The 24,248-nt window shown below is 42.6% G+C and overlaps 1 protein-coding gene across 1 annotated transcript in view; it reads left to right on the top strand.

Moving 5' to 3' along the window:
- The first annotated feature begins 9,307 nt into the window (after nucleotides 1-9,307).
- PDZD4 (PDZ domain containing 4) overlaps nucleotides 9,308-24,248 on the top strand; it is a 154,292-nt gene continuing 139,351 nt past the window's right edge. Inside the window, exon 1 of the mRNA XM_088471129.1 lies at nucleotides 9,308-9,421. Within this exon, the coding sequence (XP_088327255.1) occupies nucleotides 9,362-9,421 (60 nt within the window). The 5' untranslated portion in view covers nucleotides 9,308-9,361. The remainder of the gene's footprint in view (nucleotides 9,422-24,248) is intronic.

Raw genomic sequence — 24,248 nt, 5'->3', positions numbered from 1 at the left:
TGTCACTCAAAGTAGCGCTCAGACTTTCTGCTAAGATCGCACGATTCCCGATTGCAATGACTGGTTCGTGCACTGCAATGCATATGCATGTGCAGACGGGCAACAATCGCCCATAGTGTGCATCCGCAGCTTAGCGTCCGGATCTGAATCGGGCCCGGTGTCTTCTCTTGCTGCTGTTGCTGACTCAGCTCTGATCTCTAAACATTGCAGTGCACTTTCTGGTCACATGACACATCCAAGGTGTCCATCAGTGCTCAAGGCACACCCCCATACTTAGAGGCATGCCTCTATTAGCTCTCTATCTGTGCAGCTTACTGCTCAAGCTGTTGCTGTCTCATCTCTCGTATCCCTGCTGTCCCAGGGAGCTCCACAAAGCTGGTGAGTGTTAACTATAAAAATAATTACAATAAACAAAGAAGATGTTTATAAGTTATACATATCTTCTTTGTATTATTCGAATAATTTTTATATCAAATCTCAGGAGTATGACAGGGGAGGCGCTGCCTACTCTGCTTACATGTCCCTGGTATTATGCATAAAAATGACTGCATCTATTGCATGCAAATTTTTATACTTTCATTTATTCATCTATTACCATTGACTATGTATAAAGAAGAGACTGTGTTACAAAAATAACACGCAGTGATATTAAACGAGAGATTAATTGGCTTGTACAGCATTGAGCACAAACATCTCAGTGCCAGCTGCACTATGCCCCATGCTGGTTACACAGGCAGTAACAGATTCCACTGTGCAAGGCATGCCATTCCACACATAGGCACTTACAAGCCACAAGGGAAGAAAACGGAGATGGCATTGTATTAGGCAAATATTTTCCTAAGGAACGGATTCAGAGATAGACGCAAATCCTGTCACGACTGCAATTCTGTGCGCAGTAATCTTGCAAAACTGTGCTAATGACTTAGCTGATGTCTTGTGCACTGAGGGCCTGATTCTCTATATATTGCTATTCTGCAGTTGCTATAATCAACGGTGACATGTAAATGTTTGCATTCGCATTGCAGATGCAGCCTGACATAAGGACGCCCACTTCCCCTTACTCACATCCGTCTACTTGGCCAACATAGAGAAGCCATCGGTAAGACCGAATAACACCGGACAGGTCATGAAGCCCTGGCCTTACTCAGGAATTGCTTACTTCAGCACACGCTATGAGACCTCAGGCGGCGTCTGGTATCGCAGTGGCTAATTTATGCACACCCCTACAACAGCGTTGAAACGCAATGGCACCCCTGTGTTCTCCCAACCCCCCCCCCATCACCACCCACAAATGGCACTTCCTGTCAATCACTCTGTCATGGGTCTGCGTATCCTCTGCGATCGCTGTCCGGAACAATCGACCGATTGCGTGCATATAAGCAACTGAGTTCCTTGCTGAATCAGGCCCTGAGATGTCAACCTCCGGCATCTAACATTGGTTGCCCATCAAACTTCTGAGTAAGCCTATGATGTCTCAGACAGAGCGGCTCTCCTGAGATGCCGGGGGCTCTGCAGCTGCAAATGAGTTCGGCTCCACAGAGCATGCTCAGAAAACAGCCCCGACTCTCCTGTGTTTTTTTAACCACCCCCTCGTTACCTTCCCCAAACGCTGATTAGCTGTCACTCACATTGCAAATCCTCTCTGCAACTGCCTCCTCTAATCCACTGCGTATGTACGCGGTGTGAATATGGTGCATGCGCAATGGCGAAAAAAAAATCGCTCCACTGCGTCCAACATCGATATTGTGTCCATCTCTGAATCAGCCCTAAGTCAGAGTAACACTCTTGGTAGGCATTATGCTATGAAACATCATCATCTTAAGGCTGTTTTCAGGCAACTGGAGCCAAGTGTAGATATTTCACATGATATTACTTTAGCAGGACATAACGAAATGGAAGTAGTAGTTTAAAGACAAATAAAAAAACAGTGAGGGTTGTTTGCTAATAAAATGCAAATGTGAAGTATTGCATAGCAACCAGCATTCATTTGCTTTCATAGATAAACTGCACTAGATAAATCAAAGTGAATTGCATCTAGCTGCTGATTATTGATTCATTTCAGGTCATCACAAGCAACCCGGGCTGAAGGTGCGGTTTCTATAGTAAGTGATGTTACAGATAAATAGTCACTAAGCAAAACTTACTTACAGACCAGAGGTGGAAAAGATGTTTGCAGAGAAGCTGCTGAGCTATGCTAATGACAGTATTAGAAAAGGGAGTGTATTGAGAATGAAGAAGTCTCTGTTGGTCCACACTTCATTATACAGACAAAGATGTTTGCATGGTACATTAACTAAACATCACAGTACAGCCCCCACACCAGGAAGGCAAATACAGACATCCATCCATCACTTAACTTGGAGCATCCTGCAGTGTTACTAAATAATGCAAAAGGATCTAGAGAAAACTGACCCTGTTATAGACTAAGTCCGTGGACTATTATTAATCATAAGATCAGTTTAAAGGTTAATTTATTTACAAGAAAAGGGGTTAAATGTGTATCTAGCTACTGAGATTAGAATATACTCTGCATCACATTACAGCCACAGGTGTATGCAATAGTAAGGACTTGACATAACATAGGTTCAGTAAATGTAAAATCACATCTTAGGAACAAAGCAGAGCAAAAAAAAAGACAAACTACTGTAGGTATTCCTTCAAGTTATCTTGCCAGGCAAACAATGGAGAGTCACAGGCAGTTCTGTCTGCACTGAGGGCCTGATTCAGATATGGATGGAGTTGCAGAGCCGCGCACACGCTGCTGAGCAAATCCGTCCATCTCAGATGTAAATACAGAAGGGGGTGTCAGGCAACTCCTTGCTGCATTTGGGATACCAGCACTGCGACCGACATCGCAGACTGGGATGACTGGTTGCTCCTTTGGTCAGGCTAGGGGGAGCTGATGCTTCCCGCAGCCTGACCAGGTACTGGTCACTAAAGAAGCCAGGAATCTCTGTCCACCAACGCAGACCCTGGCCTCATCCCTCCCGGAAAACTTCTGGGAACGGTGACCATGCACGCCCCTGCTCCACCCTTCAAACGCAGCATGTCATTCAACATCGGAGTTGAACGTTAATCACCGGATTAATGTACATTTCTGAATTAGGCCCTAAGCCTGTACCCAAGTCAATGAATTGGGACTAGGAGACAAGCGACAGAGTGCACTTGAAGCAAGGAAACTTCTAGGGATGAACAAAAGGGAGGGGGGCCCTGCCCGTGAGAGCTTAGCTAATAAGAGACACAGGGACATTTCATTAGCTACACTGACCAGGAATGGTTGCATATATGGGCTGAAATTCCAAAGGACACAAATGATCACAGAGACCACTATCTATAGGATGAAGAAGTAAGCCTCGAGCAATGGAAGAAGGTGGCCTGGTCTGATGACTCTCACTTTCTTTTACATCATGTGGATGGATCGAGTGCGTGTGCATCAGTTACCTGGGGAAAAGATGGCACCAGGATGCACTATGGGAAGCAGGCAAGCCGGCGGAGGCAGTGTAATGCTCTGGTTTAATGTTCTACTGGGAAACTTTGAGACCTAGCATTCATGTGAATGTTACTTTGACACCTATTAGCAAAGTATCAATAGGTGTATGGGGATCCAGAGCCTATTAATTTGAGATTGCTGGGACCATAACCTATTAGCAGAAGTGTGTATCAGTGTGGTGCACAGCAGTGATGCTAGATGTAGTAGTCCCCCAGACAACTTACTCACAGGAGGGAATACACTTTGACATAGTATATATATGTATACATGATATTGAGCATGTTGTCACGACCCTGTTTAGTTTTCACCTTTTGCCTGTAGACTTACCCCTGCCAACTGTCTCATGGATCTGTGTGTGTAATCTGCCTGGGAGATCTGCTCTGATCATGCTGGCTGCTGCACATCTCTGTGTGCATTCATTTCCACAGTGATTATTCACCTGGACCCTCCTCTGTCTGTAAACACTGCTAGCCTTGATTGGAATCGCAGGTGTAGTTCTGACTTTCAGTACTGCAGAGATGATTGCTCCCTCTGCATGTTGTGCCTCCACCACTCAGAGAGCTACTACCAGGCCACCTGTCCGTATCCACCAATTCCTGCGAGACCAGGGTATAAACACCGTCCTCTGATGGCATTCTGGGCCTGAACATCTCGTTACTTCCCGTGGTGTATAGTTTGTGCTTCTTCTGAGTACAAGTGTATCCCAGGCTCCTGCTGGTTCTTAGACCAGTTCATCCGGTAATCCTGCTAACAGCTACACCTGGTGCATCCTACAATCCTGCTGGTTCCTAGACCAGTTCATCCAGAAATCCTGCTTACAGCAATACCTGGCAATCCAGAAATCCTGCTTACAGCAGTACCTGGCAATCCAGAAATCCTGCTTACAGCAATACACGTTGTTACGTGACACATATATATATATATATATATATATTTATTTTTTTTATTATTATTTTTTTTTTATTATTATACTTTTTTTTTTACATACACCAACTACAAATGTTTTATTATACTTGTTTTTAATATGTATTTTATATGCATGTGTAATAAATATGTGTTTATTATTAAGATATCCATCTTGTCATAGAAGATATCTCTAGGTTACTGCCATCCACGATTCTCTATATAAATATATATCAAATGCCAGTTGCGCTATCACCTTTTTTCTTTTTCTTCAGAACCAGATATCAGGAGCAGTACAAGGGGTCAGATGAAATCGCAGTCACAAACAACGGAAGGTCAAGATCAGGATAAAAGGTAAGTACTATGAACGCTGGAGTATGGAATGGAGCCTATACTCTGGCACCTGTCTGGTGCCAGAGACTTCCTCTTATAGAGGAAGTTAAAATCTCGCGCCAAACGTGACTTCACATTTGACGCACCTGTGCCTTTAAATTACTTTGCAGGACGGCGCGCGCTACTAGGAGAGCCGCGGCCGCCTGCAGGTCCAGCCGGCATGCGGGGGACCCAGAGGAGACGTCATGGCAGCAGACGCCGGGGACTCCCCGCCCGCTGCCCGACGCAGATTCCAGTGCTGCCAGACCCGGTAAGTGGAAGCTGGGGTCCGGCGCACTGTGACAGTAGTGTACTTGCGGTGTTTGAATAGGCTCTGCACAGATAATATGTTAGTGAGTCTTGGAGTCATGTCTAGTCGGCATAAATACCACGGAAAAAGACGTGCAAAGATGGTGTGCTCGTGCAATAGCGCGTGTTCAGAGGTTAGACCAGTCATTGAGCTACGGCAGCTCAGCTTAGCTGTCTGCACCGAGCATGGAGGCAGCACCAGTGCCCTACTCTTCCAACACCAAATACATAAACATTGTTGTAGTCCAAGTGTACCCCTCCATGGCAACGGTATTCCCTGACGGCAGTGGATAATGCGTCCTGCCACACTGCAAAAACTGTTTAGGAATGGATTGAGGAACATGACAAAGAGTTCAAAGATGTTGACTTGGCCTCCACATTCCCCAGATCTCATTCCCATCGAGCATCTGTGGGATGTGCTGGAAAAACAAGTCCGAGCCATGGAGGCAGCACCTTAAAGTACATGACTAAAAGCATCTGCTGCTAACCTTGCCAGATACCACTGAACACCTTTAGAGGTCTTGTGGAGTCCATGCCTCAATGGATCAGACTCGGAGCTGTTTTGGTGGCATGAATGGGACCTACAAATTATATACTGTATATATCTTATCCTGTAGATAGGTACAGTACAAAGCTGCAGTGTTAAATGTACTGGAATTGCCTATTTCTGCCCCTTACTATACACGGTTTACATGTTAATAGCGCTGAACTTGTCTCCATGTGCATCTCTGTACAAGTAGGTGCATGGTTCTGGATACGAGCACAGGGATGCGATCGGGAAACCGGCTGACATGATCCCGACAGCCGGCTTCCCGACTGCTTTATCCCGGCGTGGGTTAAATGACAGGCATCTATATCTAGACGCCTGTCATTTTCCCGACGCCGGGAGACAGGTGCACGGCATCCCAATCGAAGGGATGCCGGGGGGCTGCGAGCGGACAGCCACGGGGGGGAGGGTTAGGTTTAGCGCACCCGGGGGGGACTTAGGGTTAGGCACCCCCCTGGGAGGTTTAGGGTTAGGCTAGGGGGAGGGAGGGTTAGGGTTAGGCACCCCCTTGGGGGACTTAGGTTGAGGCAGCAGGGAAGGGGGGGGTTAGGGTTAGGCACTTACATTGGGGATTAGGGTTAGGCATTTGGGGGGGAGGTTATCGTTAGACACCCCTAAGGAGGGTTAGGGTGGTTAGGTTAGGTTAGTGATTACTTACCTTAGGACGATTGGGATTTCCAGCGCTGTCGGGCTGCCGCTGCCGGGATCTGTTCCAGTGTCGGGCTGCCGCTGCCGGGAATCGATGCGGCCGGCAGTATTTCATACCGATTCCCTTGCACATATAGGGTCTGATTCTGGATCACAAGCTGCTGTGACCACTGTAGCATCTTTTGCCGTAGTCGCGTCTGCAACTTTATGCTGATGCCATTATCAGCCTTTCCCTGTGTATATCCGGGTGTTTGAATGTGCAAGGACTGAGGCACCCACTTTGTGCTTCTAGAGATGCTGTAATACCGCTTGGTGCATCATTAGGCGTCACTATCAGTCGCCCGATCAAAACTTGTACCAGCCAGGGCCAGATTAAGAGCCTCATGGGCCTGGGGCTGAAAATGCTCAAGGGCCGATACTGAGAAGGAGAGGAGGTGTGACCAGTGCTTTGTGGGTGTGGCCAGAGCCAAGTGCATCTGTACACACCCTATACCAGTTGTAGCCAACCCTGGTCCTCAAGAGCTACCAACGGTGCATGTTTTGCAGGTCTCCTCACAGAATCACAAGTGATATAATTAGCTCTACCTGTGGATCTTTTCAAATGTGTTAGTTAGTAATGAATAGACCTGTGCACCTGAACTGTTGGTAGCTCACGAGGACTGAGGTTGGCTACCCCTGCCCTATACTATCAGCTCCACTGTCTCCCGAACTACATAAAAATAGAAAAATTTATAATTTTGTGAGGAAACTAGAAAAACTATTTTAATATTTATATTTTATGGCTGTCTATGTGACCAGCTAGACAGCTTGTCATCATCCTGCTGCTGATGGGCCTATTTTTATGTAAGTCCTGGAGCTGTAGCTCCATCAGCCCCATTGATAATCTGGCCCTGGCACCAGCCCTATAGTAGGTGCAGGTTATCCGTCTGAGTGTGGCTTCCAATGGAAGCGATTAAGCATTTAAGCTTCTGTGTGTGAAAACACTGCAGCAACACGCCCATAACACGCCCATAACACGCTCATAACATGCTCATAACAAGCCCATAAGACAGACCATTTGCGTCCATCTGAATAGCCTCGCCAAATCACCGCGAAGGAACGCCCAGCACGTTTCCAGTACATTTCTAAAACCATGGGGTATATTTACTAAAGTGCATGTTTTTAGAAGATTCTACTTATCATTTATCTAGCACCTTCTGGAATATAATAGCTAGAATCTGATTAGTTCCTATTGGCAACATCTCCACTTCTAAAATCCCGCAGTTTAGTAAATAAATATACCCCCATATGTCTGAATGGCAGCTTCGCCTCTGTGCGCACACACAGTGTAACACATGTGCCGTACAAGGTTTTGGGGCTTTTTACACATATGCAATAGCAAAAAAAAGTGACCCTTCGTGTGCTGTCTTATACTGTCCAGGATGATTTGACCTTGTGATAGACTGTCATTGCGACTGACTAGATCACTCCGACTTTAGGCTACATTAGTGCAAGGGATAGTGAGGTTACAGTAGGCAGATTAAGGGCCTGATTCAGAAATTTACACTAATGCAGTCGCAACTGCATTCTCTCACGGATCGCAGTTGCTACAATATGCTAATGCCTTCCAAAGCACAGCCGGGCATAGGTACACCCACTGCTGCCTTCTCCTATCTGTCCAATGATGTGCAACAGCATAAACATCGGTAACAGTGACGCAGATCGGGCAGCCACATAGCGTGTAAGGCAAGTGTGACCAGCCGTAAACACTGTGTCTCTCCTGACACGCAGAGAGCTCTCATGCTGTGAAGCTCGCAATGGCTAATTTAAGCATGACTACCTGTCACTCACTTTACGAGTGGTTCCTATGTATAAGAGTAATCACAATGGAATAGCTGTGCGTGCGAAGTCAGTGTGGCTTTCGCACATGTGCATTTGCAAACAATCACTGCATCTGCGAAGATATTGGCTTTACGTAAATCTGAATCAAGCCTTAAGTCTGTGTTCTAAATAACTGGATGCACAATAGATGGCATCAAATTTCCAATGAACGAACAGTCATTTGCATTTATTTCCTGGATGTAATTAATATTAGCTCAGTTCTGCTCATCTGATAAAAAAAGACGATAGGCTTGTTCATTAGAGACAAATGGCAAATCGTATATTTTCAGGGTAACCCTTCTTTATCTGATGACAGATGATTTTACCTTGTCCTGTGGATTCTCCTTTCCTCCCATTGTTACTACAATGTTTAAATAAATGAAGAAATACAAATTGTAACTTTTGTCCCCAGCTACTGTATCATTAAGACTACCTCTCCCCTCCACATTCCTTCATCCTGTAGCTCCTGCTGCTGTTCCCTCTGTCCCCCTCCCTCTATGTCTTACATAGACAGAGCCCAGAGCTGCTGATGAAATACTCTCAGCAGTTTTCGTGCCTGTCTAACAGATTGGCTCTGAGTGTTACACCAAAGACCATCCATATTTATTAGCTACCTTTCCCGCTCTCCCTCCCTCTCACTCTCCCCCCCCACCTTCCCTCCTCAGCTCTGCCTCCCTCCTTTCCAGCAATGCTGATGCTCAGAGATACTCACAGGGAAGAAGGCATGTCTCTGCGTTCTGCAGCAGTCTGATTAGGCACAGGTAGCTTCATATGTGTACGCTTAGGAGGAGCATGAGGACCCAACATCTGCTGTCCTCTCTGAGGATCAGCAATCTAACATTTTAAAAAAGGAGTCCCATTTTCTATAAGTATATATGTCCTGGTACCCCCATTATCCTGGGTAGCAGTGGACGGCAGCCCTGGAGAAGAGACTACTTCATAGGGGGGAGGGGAGGAGAAGTGGCACCCCATTTCTGGAAGATGAGGGGGGCAGCTGCTTATCATCCTCATAATGTTAAGCTTCCCCCCTCTCTGCCCCCCATGGATTACCAGGTCCCTCTGGATGGATAATTAAAGGTTTTTATACTTTTGATCTGGGTCCCCTACTATACCGCTATTGGCTTTGGACCCAATAGAAGGGGAATTGAGTACACATCTCTGACTGGAAACCAGGCAAGATTGGGGGTGACCAGCCCCCTTCTATCACAGACCTGCACCCTCTCCAAGCTAACATGGGATGTAACATGTGTGTGGTTCGGAAACCAGAGGAGCATTACAAAGTGATGCTGCAGGTAAGAGATACCTTTTTTTAAAAAAATGTTTTTGTTTTTGTTTTAAAAAAAAAAAAGCATGATAAGGGTTAATAGGTAGGGGGGAGCGACACGGCTTTGGCGAAGATGACAGAGGTTAAAGAACAAGGATGGTGGAAGCATTAGAGGAAAGGAATGTGGGTGATTGAGACGAAGGTAAAGGGAAAGGGTGTGCAGGAAAATATAATCATGGGGAAGATACATAATAAGAACAGTGGGAATGAGTAGAAATATACAAATATTAAAAACAATGATATAAAATAAAAAACAGGTGCTACTAGATGGGTGTGGTAAAACAGAATGAAGGGTGTAAAGGGGGAAATTTGGGAAGATAAGATAAGCTGAGCATATCAATGTGATAAATGTAATAGAGGTTGTACTGTATCATTTTATACTATGAACATTTACATATAATGTCACCGATACATATACTCTCAAAGCACCCATACACTCTCACACTTGCATGCATACATACATACACGTGCGACAAAAATACACTCACGTGTCCCGCGCAACCACTCACCTTCGCACATTGTTGGACTCTCATACGGATTTGTGTTTCGGTTTGGTTCAACACACATACAGCTTTGTTTTTTTTTGATCTCACAGATGTAGCCGTGTTCTCACATACATAATATAGGTATGTGCACGTTGTCTTATTTGAGTATGTTAATACAGTATAGTTGACATTACTATATCTCTATTTGCTCTATATTGTAGTAATTACTTTAGTACAGTATCTTCAGTACTTATAGTGGTAAATAAAATATCTATTATGACTATACGACTGTGAATGCATTCTTGGCACATGTTCACACGTGTTGTTTATATGTTTAGTGAGAATGTATATATGTAGGCGTAAGTATCTGTATGTGGGTGTATTAATGATTGGGCATGAATGTGGTGGTATTATTAAAGGATGAGGAAGACGGGGTATAATGATTGGTTAATTAATTTAGTGGGTGGTCTGAGACTGGGATAGAAACCACAAATAATATCTTCAGCCCCTTGGAGGCTGTATTCCTGCTTTTATAAGATTGAATTTACATAGATTACCGATATAAAGATACGCCAGTACAGCCAGGAATGGATACTGTATATACTTTTGTTTAAGTTCAGTGTTTTAACTCATTTAAACCCAACAACTCCCTTACTCACCGCTAATCTGCTAACATGAGTAAATGGTCCTCATTCACCTGGTATCTTAACGTCATCTTTACAACACAATATTTATCATAAACAACTCTTGCATCTGTCTGTAGCTCACTGTCCAATCTATATACCTTTATGACCATATTATATGGTGTATTAGATCCTGCCTATTTAAGTAGATGTCAACTTAGGGTTAAATTTCCACTCGAATATCAGTGGGCTGCCATTCTCTGCGGGGAACTTAGGGCAGTCCCCGTGTATCGCTTTATTATCTATTGTCCCTCAGTTTCTATTTTCTATATCTGACCTTTATCTTCCATGATCCACCTCTGTCTGCGAGTTCCATTCGCTTCAGCCTCATCCCACACCCAACAGCCCATTGTTTCTCAGTATAGCAATGTTTCTCCCCATTCACCTTTCATCACCTTCTTAGCTTATTTCCTTTTTCACACTGTGCTGCTTTTATGTCTTTCTTTCATTGTTCCTCTTAGGCTATATTTATACTCTTTGTATATGTTTGCGTTCATTTCTATTCTGTTTTTATTCCCCGCTCCATTCTCTTTCTCTCTCTCTCTGTCCCTGATCCTGCTGGTGAGGTTTTATAGTGGCAGTAAGGAGGGTTTTATTATACAGTTAAAGCCACCTTAAATCTTCTCTGAGATTCCTCTGGCATGAGCCCATAATAATGAATCTTGTCTCGGTCCCGGAGCACTGTGTGACTGGAATAGAAAGCTGCATTAGGGAACTTGTGAGCAAGATGAGAGAGAATCTGGAGAGGATGTTTGAAGTGTGACAGAGTATTGTTACATTGGATTACCAATTCTCTTTTTCCTGTTATCTAACAATTAAAAAAACACTGTAATATATATTGATTTAAAGTTAAACACGCCTACCTGGTGCTTTACAGTTTATCATATATTCTAAGTTTAGTCTTTCATGGTCCATGATTGTCAAACTGACATGTTGCTGCTATGACAACAACTAATTGATATTTTGCTACATTCTAAAATCATGACCAATAACCTGCTCATTGGGGTATGAGTTGGAAATTATGATTAACAAACAGGGCCTGAGTGATAAACAGGTAGCTTGTACCACTGGATCCGTTATCATGGGGTCATATATTGTAAACAGAGTTATTTGCAATGTAAAATATGGAAGTTGAACATGTTGGAAGAAATTGTGGTATATTATATAAGCCACACAGAGTTTTTGGTACTAGCTGGCTACAAAACAGGAAGTGTTTTTATTGCTTCCTGTTTACAGCTTCCTGGTTGCTCTAGGGAGAGATACATGACTGGATATACATGCGTAACAGCTACCAGGGACTCCAGCCAAAAGTGTGTGTATATATATATATATATATATATATATATGTAGATATATATAATTTGCTGGGGATTTGTCTGCAACATTCTACAGTACTCGCTCAGAACTCATATTTTGCCACAGTAACTATTATATTTGATGGTTATAGGGCCTGTTTCATTACGGATCGCTATTACTAAATCGTATACAGATGGGTAATTGTTGCATACTGTGCATGCAGTGCACATGCGCGAAGGCACCACTGCGATCATGGAGACCACTCAGAGCCGTCACAAAGTGATTGACAGGCAGTGAGCGTTTGGGGGTGGTGACGGTGGAGTGGTCGGAGAAACGCAGACGTGTCTGTCCATTTGAACGCCGTTGTGTGGGCGTGCATAAATTAGCTAGTGCGTTTGCATACGCAGCTTAAGTACTCACTGCGTGCATTGAGGTTAACAATTTCTAAGTAAGGTCAGGGCTGGTGTAATTCTGCATGAGAGGCCGATGGTACTCTATGTTACCGATGTTTATGGAGGTTTGCAAGGTATTACGGATGTGAAATAGCGGCAGTGGGCGTCTCTATGTTGGCAGTGCCACGGCATTGCGATAGCAATCATTAGCATATTTTCGCAGCAGCCCTTCATGCAATTACGGAGCAGTGATCGCAATATCGATCCTTAATGAATCAGTCTTTAGTATCTACATTTTTGATGCACCCTAAGCAAAGAATATTCTACAGTTGTTTTACTACATCTTCCAACTACAATCAATCAGGTGATTTTAATGGACTAAAAGGGAGTCCCAGTTCCCTGTTTGAAATATAGGTAAAAAAGATACTGGCAGTAGTTCATCAATCACCATGTAGTATAACACAAAATCCTGAGCTACAGGAATAACCCTACCCTTTTACTATTCGATATACATATTCTAATCTCGGCACCTTAAAGTAAGAATTCCCAATACCTTTCCCGTTGTGAAGCTCTGCATAGATTGCTGCCATAGAAACTGTCATATAAATACTTCAAAGAGGGAAATCAGTTCTAGCATTAAACAAATGTTTACATAGTTGGGATTGAGCTGAAAGATCTTATCAATGTGGAATTTATCTTGTGTATGTGACGTCATATTGTAAACCTATAATAATCCATGTTTTATAGGTTATTTAATCAGTAACAGTCAAACAAAAGACATAAGGAGCACTATACTGTAATTGCTGGCTGTTGGAATACTCCGTACTGTTACCATAATAAAGCTCTGCATATTACTGCTACGTAACCAGCTCAATAAATATAAAAAATGCAAAATTGTTTTTTGTTTTTTTTAAATTAAGAGTTAAAGTATTTCTAAATACAGTGTTGAGTAAAGTACCTTGCAAATTTGGTTCAATGTGCATTATGTATCATCTTTTGTGTGCCAAAAATGTTAATTTCTGGTGTTAATCAAACAATGGAAGACCTTTAATGGAAATATTAGACATGAATGTATGAGTAATAGAACCCTGTATACTGTATTATTTGGCTCCTTTGCTTTCAGCAGTTTATTTCTCCTGCCTTATGAGAAAATCCCATTGCAGTACCAGGGAGCTGTCCGCAGTGCTGAATTGGTATAACAATAGGGCTGCTAGCGGAACTCTCCTCTCCTTACATCATTTTGCTTAGCAACACCTCATAATCCTATAGAACATAAAAGGTTAAATTACCAAATGCCCTGCTGGGGACACACTGCTGTTGCTATTTTAACTGTAAAACAATAACTTAATTCTTTAATTAAGAGGTGAGCGCTTACTGCTAATTTTATTGCTCCTGAATCACTGAAGGCTGTGAAATATTTAAGGTGGTTTATCTAGATAACAAAATACCTCAGCCTGGTGTAGTCTTAACACAGTAAGACCACATGCTAATTCCAATTATTAAGAAAAGTTCAGTTATATTGACATTTACTATATTATTTGCCAAATATTTATTTCTACAATTTAGAGCATGCATTAAACAATTTGGCCATCTCCTACTGGCCATGCATACACACTGTTACAATTCATGTGCTGTATGTGTGTGTGCATACATACATACATGCATACATACATACATAATGTTGAATATGTACACACACAGAGGAAACTCTTTCCCCTATCTGAGCACAGAAAGAATTGTTTTGACAGCAGGGTTAAATGCTGATAGAACACGTACATATAACTGACTGTCAGAGGTGACATGTGAGTGAGAATTAGTGCTAGTAAATGACAAGGAGAGAGCTTGCACAGATAACAACACAATCAGTGCGCTGCACATAAAGTCACAATTCAAGAGGTGTAAAATATACATGTAGATATATCATATAATAAAACCTTAAATTAAAATAAGTCCTACCAGTGTATAACAAGAGATGTATATATATATATATATATATATATATGTATATATATGTATACACAATGTATACAACCCATAAGAAATAGGCGGCACTCCAGCCGGTGATTTACTACAATGTTTCGGGGTCAAACCCCTGTCATCAGGACCCCGAAATGTTGTAGTAAATCACCAGCTGTTACTTTGCCTTTCCAGTCCTGGAGTGCCGCCTATTTCTTATGGTTTGTGAGGAGGGGGCCAAGTACCCCGGCGTGAGCACCCTGGCAAGTTTTTCTTAAGCTCACTTTCTCTCTGAGCGTCAGTAATTTGGATATATATATATATATATATATATATATGGGAAACAGTGGGGAAGCTGATGGACGGAATCCAATCCGCTGGCTTCCCGACTGTATAATCCCGGCAAAGGGTTAAATGACAGGCATCAAAATCCCGACGCCTGTCATTTTCCCTACGCCGGGAGCCCGACACCCATCTTAACGATCGAAGGTAAGCCGGGCGACGGGCGCAAACAGCCGTGCGGGGGGAGGGCTATGTTTAGGGTTCCTGGGGGGGAATTAGGGTTAGGCACCCCCCCGGAGGGTAGGTTTAGGCTAGGGGAAGGGGGGGTTAGGGTTTAGCACCCCCGGGGGGGAGGTTTGGGTTAGGCACCCCCCCAGTGGACTTAGGTTTAGGTGGCGGGGAAGGGGGGGTTAGGTTTAGGCCTTAGAGGGGGGAGGTTAGGGTTAGGCACCCCTAAGGGAGGGTTAGGGTTAGGGGGTAAAATAGGTTAGAGAATACTTACCTGGGGACAATCGGGATTTTCAGTGCTGCCGGGATGCCGCTGTCGGGATTTGAACCGCCGGCTATATCACACTGAACCTATATATATATATATATATATATATATATATATATATATATATATATACAGTTTATACTGGAGAAATAATTTTAAAAAAAGGACGTTCCCGGATTAAAACTTCAAAACAGAACTATTTGAGTATAAAAACATTCACATATAAAACCTAGTTGTTGTTTTGGACAAGAAGCTGTTGACACCCTTATAAAAGCTTAATACAATTTCCATATGGAAAGAAGGTGAATGTGATTCTCTGCTTACCTGGGTGGAATTCAACTACCCAGTACTGATAACATACAGTATATACAGAATTTGGTGTTGGAGGTGTGAAATCTCTACCTTATTCTGAGAACCAAGGGTTTCCTAAGAATATCCATTGTTCCAGTATGTTTGAGACCATTTGGAATTGCAATAAGTATTCCTTTACGTGAAGGCACAGAGATTAACCCCTGAAGAAGTCTCTAAGGAGACGAAACACATAGGGTAACTGGTTTTTATCCTAATTCTGTGACTACACCATTACAAATACAAGCTTTAAACCTAAGGATTTAAAGGTGGAATCCTGTAAACTTAATCAGCATAATCTAATATTGTATTGGTACTATATAAAATGTTTTTTTATTGTAATAAATTGTAGTTGTTAAGATTTTTTAAGGGTGTCAACAGCTTCTTGTCCACGAAAACTACTAGGTTTTTATATGTGAATGTTTTTATACTCCAATAGCTGTATTTTGAAGTTTGAATCCAAAACAGCCTTTTTATTAATTCTCCAGTATAAATTGTAAAGTTACTCAAGCGCTCTCTCACAGACCTTTTTACATTTCTATTATCCAGTCCCACTAACAGGGGACTCTGTATGAGCAGCTGCTAGGTTGCTAGATTTAGTTCTCTGTATAGGTGCAGAATAGCGGTGGTTTGTATAGCTATATATATATATATATATATATATAGATATATAATATATATATATATAGTGTGTAGATATGGAGAGATATATATATATATTATATATATATATAAAATCCTTAATGAAACCTTGTTTCAAGACTACGCACTGAAATTAACTATTTATTTAAAGTGGAGATGTGCTGGTTCGGTTTTACTCGGATATGTTCGGATCTCAAAAACGGCATCTCATTGGCAATCAGCTATCACATAGCCAATAAAATAAATCTGAACTACTGTAATCCGAACTTGCGATAATTTTGGCGAAAAACAACCAAGTAAAACCCAACCCGCACATCTCTAATTTACAGATGTGGTAAAAAGAAAAAAAAAACTAGATATAGAGGGCTGAGCTACTACTGTTTGCTAGAATATAGAATGTGTGGAGAAGTTGTAAATAAAATATTACTTGTTGACTCACAAAGAACTATCAGGAAGAAATTTTTTTCCAACCCATCGATTTGACAGCTGAGGCATTTAACACCTGGAACCTAAGGCAATTGCCTCCGTACTTTTTCTCTTGAATGAGCTCTGATTCAAGTATGTAAAATAAGATGTAGTAATTTTTTTTTTATTTGTTATGGAAGTATAGCAGCAACGTGTGACATTTATAATGACATTTTGATGCTTATATTTGGCTTTTGCAGCTCTTTGCAGAAGGTACAATACTGTATATTCATTATTTTTTTGTGGTGAATAGAAAATATTTATGTAATTTAAAATGAAATACTGAAATGTAATCAATTTCTCTTACCTGGGTTCTAGGAATGTCATTCCTGATCCGCAAGTATATCAATCCTCACATTTACATAGAAAAACATTCAGATAACTTCGGCGATAAAAAGAAAACTGTTTAGAAAAGTGCCGATAGAATAAGTTTATTTGAGACAAATGACACAACATGAGGACAATTAAATAATGGGCTTTGTGGAGCCGTAATGGGATGTAGTTACCATGCCGGCGGTCAGAATGCCGGCGCTGAGAATACCGGCGCCGGAATCCCATCAGCAGACAGAATCCCGGTTCCAGAATCCTGACCGCTGGCATCCCGGGGTTACGGTTAGGCACTAGGGGAAGGGTTAAGGTTAGGCTGCTGAGGGGACGGTTAGGGTTAGGCTGAGGGGGAGGGTTCGGGGTTAGGGATGGTATACTTAGGTACTTGTGTCAGTATTCTGACTGTCGGGATTCCACTGTCGATATCCTAACTGCTGGGAACCCGTACCCAACCAGCTGTAATAACTCCTCCCACCTATATACTGTGTGTATCTGATTATGGCGGCCTGAGTGGGCTCAGCATGCAACAAGCACTGTGTAAGAGTAGCCTTTTGTTTTGTCTTCAGTTTTATATTTTCTGCCTCTTGTATTAAAAATGTATCATAGCATTATATTTTTCATATCAATCCAGGAAACATATACTACTATGGTTGATCTTTTCTCTTCTGAAAACATCTCAGTAACAAATATTGCCATGTATTGGAATGCACAGAGCCCATATGTATTTTAAAAGGATAAGGATATAGGTACAGTTAGATCAATAAAACAACAAAGTCTTAGTTGCCCTCTCTCCCTCAGGGTGGGATGTATACATCCTGCCACTTACTGCAAGCATAGCACCTTTATTAACACCGTATGCATGTACATTTGTTATTAAAACTGCAAATGACAGCTCTTCCCATAAGAGCTTTCCTTTGTGGTGTGAGGACTTTCAGGTTTATGACCCAGGATTCTTACTGAGCATGTGTAGCCATAATACAGCACATGCGCGAGCCACAGGAGACCCTAGGAATTTTGGAAATTGCTGCAAAAAGAATAGATGGCATTGTCTATTGGGTACAAGCTATGGAAAGTTTTGCTCTCCGGTGCTGGATACATATGGGGTATGTGGTCGCACCTTCTAAAATGCGGTTTGACCGGATTTTAGTGTTAGTACATCCCCCCCTCAATCTGTTGTTGCACAAAATCTCTCTAATGGTCAGAGGCATTCTCTAATGGTCAGATTACAAGATCCTGTAATAGTCAGAGTGGGAGATAATCTAATGGCCAGAGCAAGAGATCTTCTTATAGACAGAGCAGGAGATCCTCTAAAGATCAGAGCTGGGGATCCTCTAACGATCAGACCAGGAGATCCTTTAGGGGTTAGAGCAGGAGATCCTCTAGTGGTCAGAGCAGGAAATCTTCTCATGTACAGAACAGGAAATCTTTTCATGGATACAGCAGGAGATCTTCTCATGGACAGAGCAGGAGATCTTCTCATGGACAGAGCAGGAAATCTTCTCATGGACAGAGCAGGAAATCTTCTAATGGACAGTGCAGAAGATCCTCTAAACTTCAGAGCTGGGGATCCACTAATGGTCAGACCAGGAGATCCTTTAGGGGTCAGAGAAGTAGATCCTCTAGTGATCAGAGCAGGAAATCCTGTAGTGGTCACAGCAGGAGATCCTCTAGTGGTCAGAGCAGAAGATCTTCTCATGGACAGAGCAGGAGACCTTCTCATGGACAGAGCAGGAGATCTTCTCATGGATAGAGCAGGAGATCTTCTCATAGACAGAGCTGGAGATCTTCTCATGGACAGAGCAGGAGATCCTCTAAAGATCAGAGCTGGGGATCCACTAATGGTCAGAGCAGGAGTTCCTTTAGGGGTCAGAGCAGTAGATTCTATAGTGATCAGAGCAGGAAATCCTCTAGTGGTCAGAGCAGGAGATCCTCTAGTGGTCAGAGCAGGAGATCCTCTAGTGGTCAGAGCAGGAGGTCCTCTAGTGGTCAGAGCAAGAAATCTTCTCAAGGACAGAGCTGGAGATTTTCTCATGGACCGAGCTGGAGATCTTCTCATGGACAGAGCAGGAGATCCTCTAAAGATCAGAGCTGGGGATCCACTAATGGTCAGAGCAGGAGTTCCTTTAGGGGTCAGAGCAGTAGATTCTATAGTGATCAGAGCAGGAAATCCTCTAGTGGTCAGAGCAGGAGATCCTCTAGTGGTCAGAGCAGGAGATCCTCTAGTGGTCAGAGCAGGAGATCCTCTAGTGGTCAGAGCAGGAGATCCTCTAGTGGTCAGAGCAAGAAATCTTCTCAAGGACAGAGCAGGAGATCTTCTCATGGACAGAGCAGGAGATCTTCTCATGGACAGAGCTGGAGATCTTCTCATGGACAGAGCAGGAGATCCTCTAAAGATCAGCTGGGGATCCACTAATGGTCAGAGCAGGAGTTCCTTTAGGGGTCAGAGCAGTAGATTCTATAGTGATCAGAGCAGGAATCCTCTAGTGGTCAGAGCAGGAGATCCTCTAGTGGTCAGAGCAGGAGATCCTCTAGTGGTCAGAGCAAGAAATCTTCTCATGGACAAAGCAGTCGATCCTTTAGCGGTCAGAGCAGTCGATCCTCTAGCGATCAGAGCAGGAGATCCTCTAGTGGTCAGAGCAGGAGATCCTCTAGTGGTCAGAGCAAGAAATCTTCTCATGGGCAAAGCAGGAGATCCTTTAGCGGTCAGAGCAGTCGATCCTCTAGCGATCAGAGCAGGAGATCCTCTAGTGGTCAGAGCAGAAGATCCTCTAGTGGTCAGAGCAGAAAATCTTCTCATGAACAGAGCAGGAGAACTTCTCAAGGACAGAGCAGGAGATCTTCTCATGGACAGATCTTTTCATGGACAGAGCAGGAGATCTTCTCATGGACAAAGCAGAAGATCCTCTAACAGTCAGAGTAGCTGATCCTATAATGGTTAGAGCAGGAGATAATATAAAAATCACATTATGAGATCATGTCATGGACAGAGCAGAGTATCTGCATAGATACTGTGGCTTTTCACTTAACTCTACTCCAAAATGTAGTTTTGGGTGGGTTTAGGTATGGTCCAAAAATCTATTCTTTAACTTAAGTAGGAATGTGTGTTCCTTTACTTAGTCAAGATGATATCAGCTATAGACTCTAGAATTCATCATTGTGGAGCAGACCCAAGGCGATTTGGTGATTGGTGATTTAGTGATTGGTCATATGGGGTTAGCTCTTTCATTCCTTATGGTGTTTTTTGTTTATGTGGCTTTACAAATACGTGCATGAGTCGTTAAATAACTAGCAAACAAATATCAATCAGTAATTATCTGTTTACGTAATTCTAAATTAATTGGAATTCAACATACATACAATGTTGACATCATAACTGTCGACATTACGAATGTCGACATTGTTACTGTAGACCTTTTGACTACATCCCCTATACACAGGTGAAACATAACAAGCTAAAAGGATCAGTGGGAAAGGAGTATACACGGGCTGATTCTGAGTTGGACACAATATTAACAATAGTTTAAGTTTGCGCATGTGTCTGAGTCGCACAGCGCATCCATCCCGAATGTCAGCGCTCAGTACAGAATACAGAATCAGCGCTCAGTACAGAATCAGTATGTGATTTATAGTGGGTGTTCCTATGAGATAACGGGGAATGGCTAAGCCGATGCTGGCATGTCGCTGAAAGCGGCTGCATCTAAAGATGCTGAGCCACTCTCACAGGAGGCCATACTCGGATGGAGAGACTGCACCAAGTATCAGTGGTACAACTGATGGTGCACTTAAAGATGCAACAAAACAGAAATGCACTTTCTCAAGACGCTGCAAGTAGGCATCTCAGTTTTCTGAAAATCGGATGCAGCATTAACATAAGATACGGCCGCAACTGCGCTCTACACACAATCAGGCCCACAATGTTTCATTTACATTAACACATATCTCGAAACATGTTAAGAACATCTAGTGTTCCTTGTAGCATACACATGATAATGCAAGGGTATAAATAACACATACAGTAGTGGTATGTACTGGTCATAGTAGAATTTGTACAATAAATGTAAATGTTGGATTATTTCGCTAGTGGTGATTGCACATGATCACCTTTGCACTTTGTTGGTAAATAACCCCAAAAGCCAATTAAACCAAATAAATATAACAATTTCCCACAACACTGCTCCTTTCCCCGACAGACAGCTACTGATAAAAGCCATCCTTATTACAGCTGATCACCATATTAATAAGAAAATAATCACTCAATTAACTGAATACTCATCAACCAAGTAGAGTATTAAATGATTCCCACATGGAAACACCAGTAACTCAATCTCAGAAATCAATTACAATGTCTTGAAAAGCAGTGATTCTCAAACCACTTCTCTATGACCCCCAACAGGCCAAAAATTATTGATATCTCCAATTGATCACACATAAGTCAATCATAGGTCAAACAGGGGGCCGGATCATTTGATTGAGTCATGTTGGGCTCATGTCCCGATGCTTTTAAACAGATATTTCCCAACAAATCGACATTACTCTGCAGTGTTCGCAAGCTATCACAGCCAAATATATATTCTACAAATACACTTACAGTAATAGTTTTTGAAGTATAATTCAGCTTTGTAATTTTATTTTAATAAAACATTTATTTGATTATATTTATTTAATTGTGATGAGCCTATTAAAATGGACAGGATAAAATTGCTGTATATTGTATCGCGATATACTTAGATTTTTGCTGAGGAGCAGCTGAGAGACAGGGGAGGGAACTGAAAAGATCCCTCTCTCCCTGCAGATTCGGAAGGAAGCCTCTGCTAACGATATCTGAAGATAGCGTTCTGGAGCTTGGTAACTTGCAAATTACAGCATTTTCCACTACAGATATGGAAAATATGATAACAGTACAAAGATGCTGCTGTTCTTTAGTCAAGGAGGAGATTTTTGCGAAATCTCCTCCTAAATGACTTTATTACATTTTGACTAAAATTATGTGAAAAAAATAAATTTTTGCATTTGTTTAGCAATAAGATGAATAATAAATACTGTATGCTCCATAAGCTGCATCTTATAGGGATTTAAAGTTCATATACAGATAATAAATCATGTCAATGCAATGTCCACTCTGGATATGCCAACAGCCCTGCGTTCAAGTTCCAACAAAGGAAACAATTACAGTGTTGTTCTCAACAAACTCAATAGTGAAACAACATATGGCATCTAGAAATCATCAGAGCCAAAACTCTACAACAGCCTTGCACAACCTGCGGCCTTGCGCTCATTATATGCGCCCCCCTGGTGTAACCGTCAGACAGGGTCGCCACTCTGGTTGAGTTTATTTTTTTCTCTTCCTCGTAAAGATTTTTATTAATTACCATTTTGTTTCTGCACCTGACACCGGGGAGAGGGGTGGGACTCAGCAGAGACATGTCTGTGACAGGCAGCCTGGCGGCCAATCAGATTAGCTGCCATGCATCTGTCTTTGCAGAGAAGTGGCCTCAGAGCTCTGGATAATGTAATCATTACATTGCAAGATTGCCACTAAACACTTAAGCTGGGTACACACTGACAGATATATTGGCGGCCAGTGTGTACCCACGATATGTCTGCGAACGTCGTCGTTCACAGACATATCACATTGGCTGTGCTGCACAGCTGATGGACAGATGTGTCTGCAGACATATCTGTCCATCGTCAAGTGTGTACAGGGGGACTGCAGACCGCCCGTACACACACAGCAGCTACCGCAGTGACATGCCCCCAACCCTCGCCCCAGGCCGCCGGGACCCGCGGGCAGACACAGATGATTGCCGTTCAGTGTGTATGAACGACCGTCATCTGCAGATATATCTATATAGTGTATATTCTGAAAGACAGGGTGAGCCACAGCTCCTAGCCCAGGTAAGTATATTTTCTTAATGGATCTCCACACTTCATCAATTTTAACAATGGTTTTTATTTAAAGGGAAACTAAAGGAATTGCAGAGAGTTATTTAACTGCCTGATAGCAACAATTACTGGCTTCTATTGCATGTTAGAGAAGTTTGTATAATTTATTTTCTTTCCCATAGTCAGACTGGGACTTTTTAAAGCAAACGTTTGCATTAAAGCACATTAGCCCATATTGATTAAAATGTCTAAAGAAAAAAATGTTTTTCAATCTTCCTGAATCTAATATCACAGGGAGCAAAATTATTCTGTAAGAGCCTCAGGATTGCATCTGTTTGATGGTACCATTACTGACCCTACAGCATTGAGTGCCAAATGCAGAGGGTACAGCAGTAGCAACACTATGGGTGGTGACACTTAGTACGGCACTGAGAGACTCATTGCGCACGACAAAGGCAAGCGTGAGCCACACCCCTAATATTTGCCGTTTTGGGGCCATGACATAGCATCAAGCACGTTCTTGGCACTCTGGGGGCTTGCACAGTACTCCGGAAGCTGCTGGGCAGCCCCCAGCCTCACCGGACAAGTTGGGTATGCATATGTGCACCCCATCCATCACCGCTGCTGAGCTGCTCGGTGACACCATCTGCTATTTTGGTGCCACCCCCTGGGATGGTGTCACCCAGTGCGGCCCATGCCTCCCTAGTGACGCCACTGCAGTACAGTGGCAGTGCAGGTGGATGTGTTGCTATGAGCTTGTGATGGTGTTGCTACAGAGGGAAAGGGACCTGTGTTGCTCAATGGGATGGCCACACCCCCGATGGTGGTGCATGCTGCTTTGCGGCATCACATAAATGACTGTCTCTATAGGAACCTTCCAGCAATGCTGCAAGGCCTTTTTCACTAGTAAATTGTATGTATTTAACATGTTTGAGCCAGTAATTCTTTATTGTGGCCCCATCAGTGAGTGGGACCTCCCAATGAGGCCCTCAGACTAGAAAAGGTTGTGCACCTCTGATCTACAACAATCCATGCAAGAACATAAGCAGCTAACAGAATTTTATTATCAAGCATTTTAAGTGTATTTCTTAACGTAACTGATAGCAATGCTACGTAACTGTGTGAATATAAAACTTAAAACAAAATATTTTACCTATTATTGACAGTTTCCTCTATATAAATGAACATAAAATAAAGATATAATTAATCTAGAATGCTATTTAAAGAAAGCTTTACCTCTCCTAATTAGGAAAGCATAATACAAAATTCCCATTTTGTTAACAACCTTTAAATTGCAGTGGAGGAGATGTGTGTGTGGGAGGACCAATCACAAGCTGCAATCTCTTTTTTGTGGCTCATGATTGGTCCTCCCACTTACACCCCCACACCAGCACCCCATCATAATCCAGGGATATGAGAGAAATAGAAGCAAAACTTCTGGGGAGAGGGGAACCACAGGATAATTTTTTACCTAGGTGGCTCTGCAGCTTTAAAGAGTACATTATAGATATGACTGGGAGCAGACTGGGTTGGGACGGAC

The sequence above is a fragment of the Taudactylus pleione genome, unplaced genomic scaffold, assembly GCF_031769625.1.
Source record: "Taudactylus pleione unplaced genomic scaffold, aTauple2 ptg000110l, whole genome shotgun sequence".
Lineage (NCBI taxonomy): Eukaryota > Metazoa > Chordata > Amphibia > Anura > Myobatrachidae > Taudactylus > Taudactylus pleione.
Note: the sequence above shows the minus strand (reverse complement) of the source record. Positions and strands in the feature narration are given on the sequence as shown.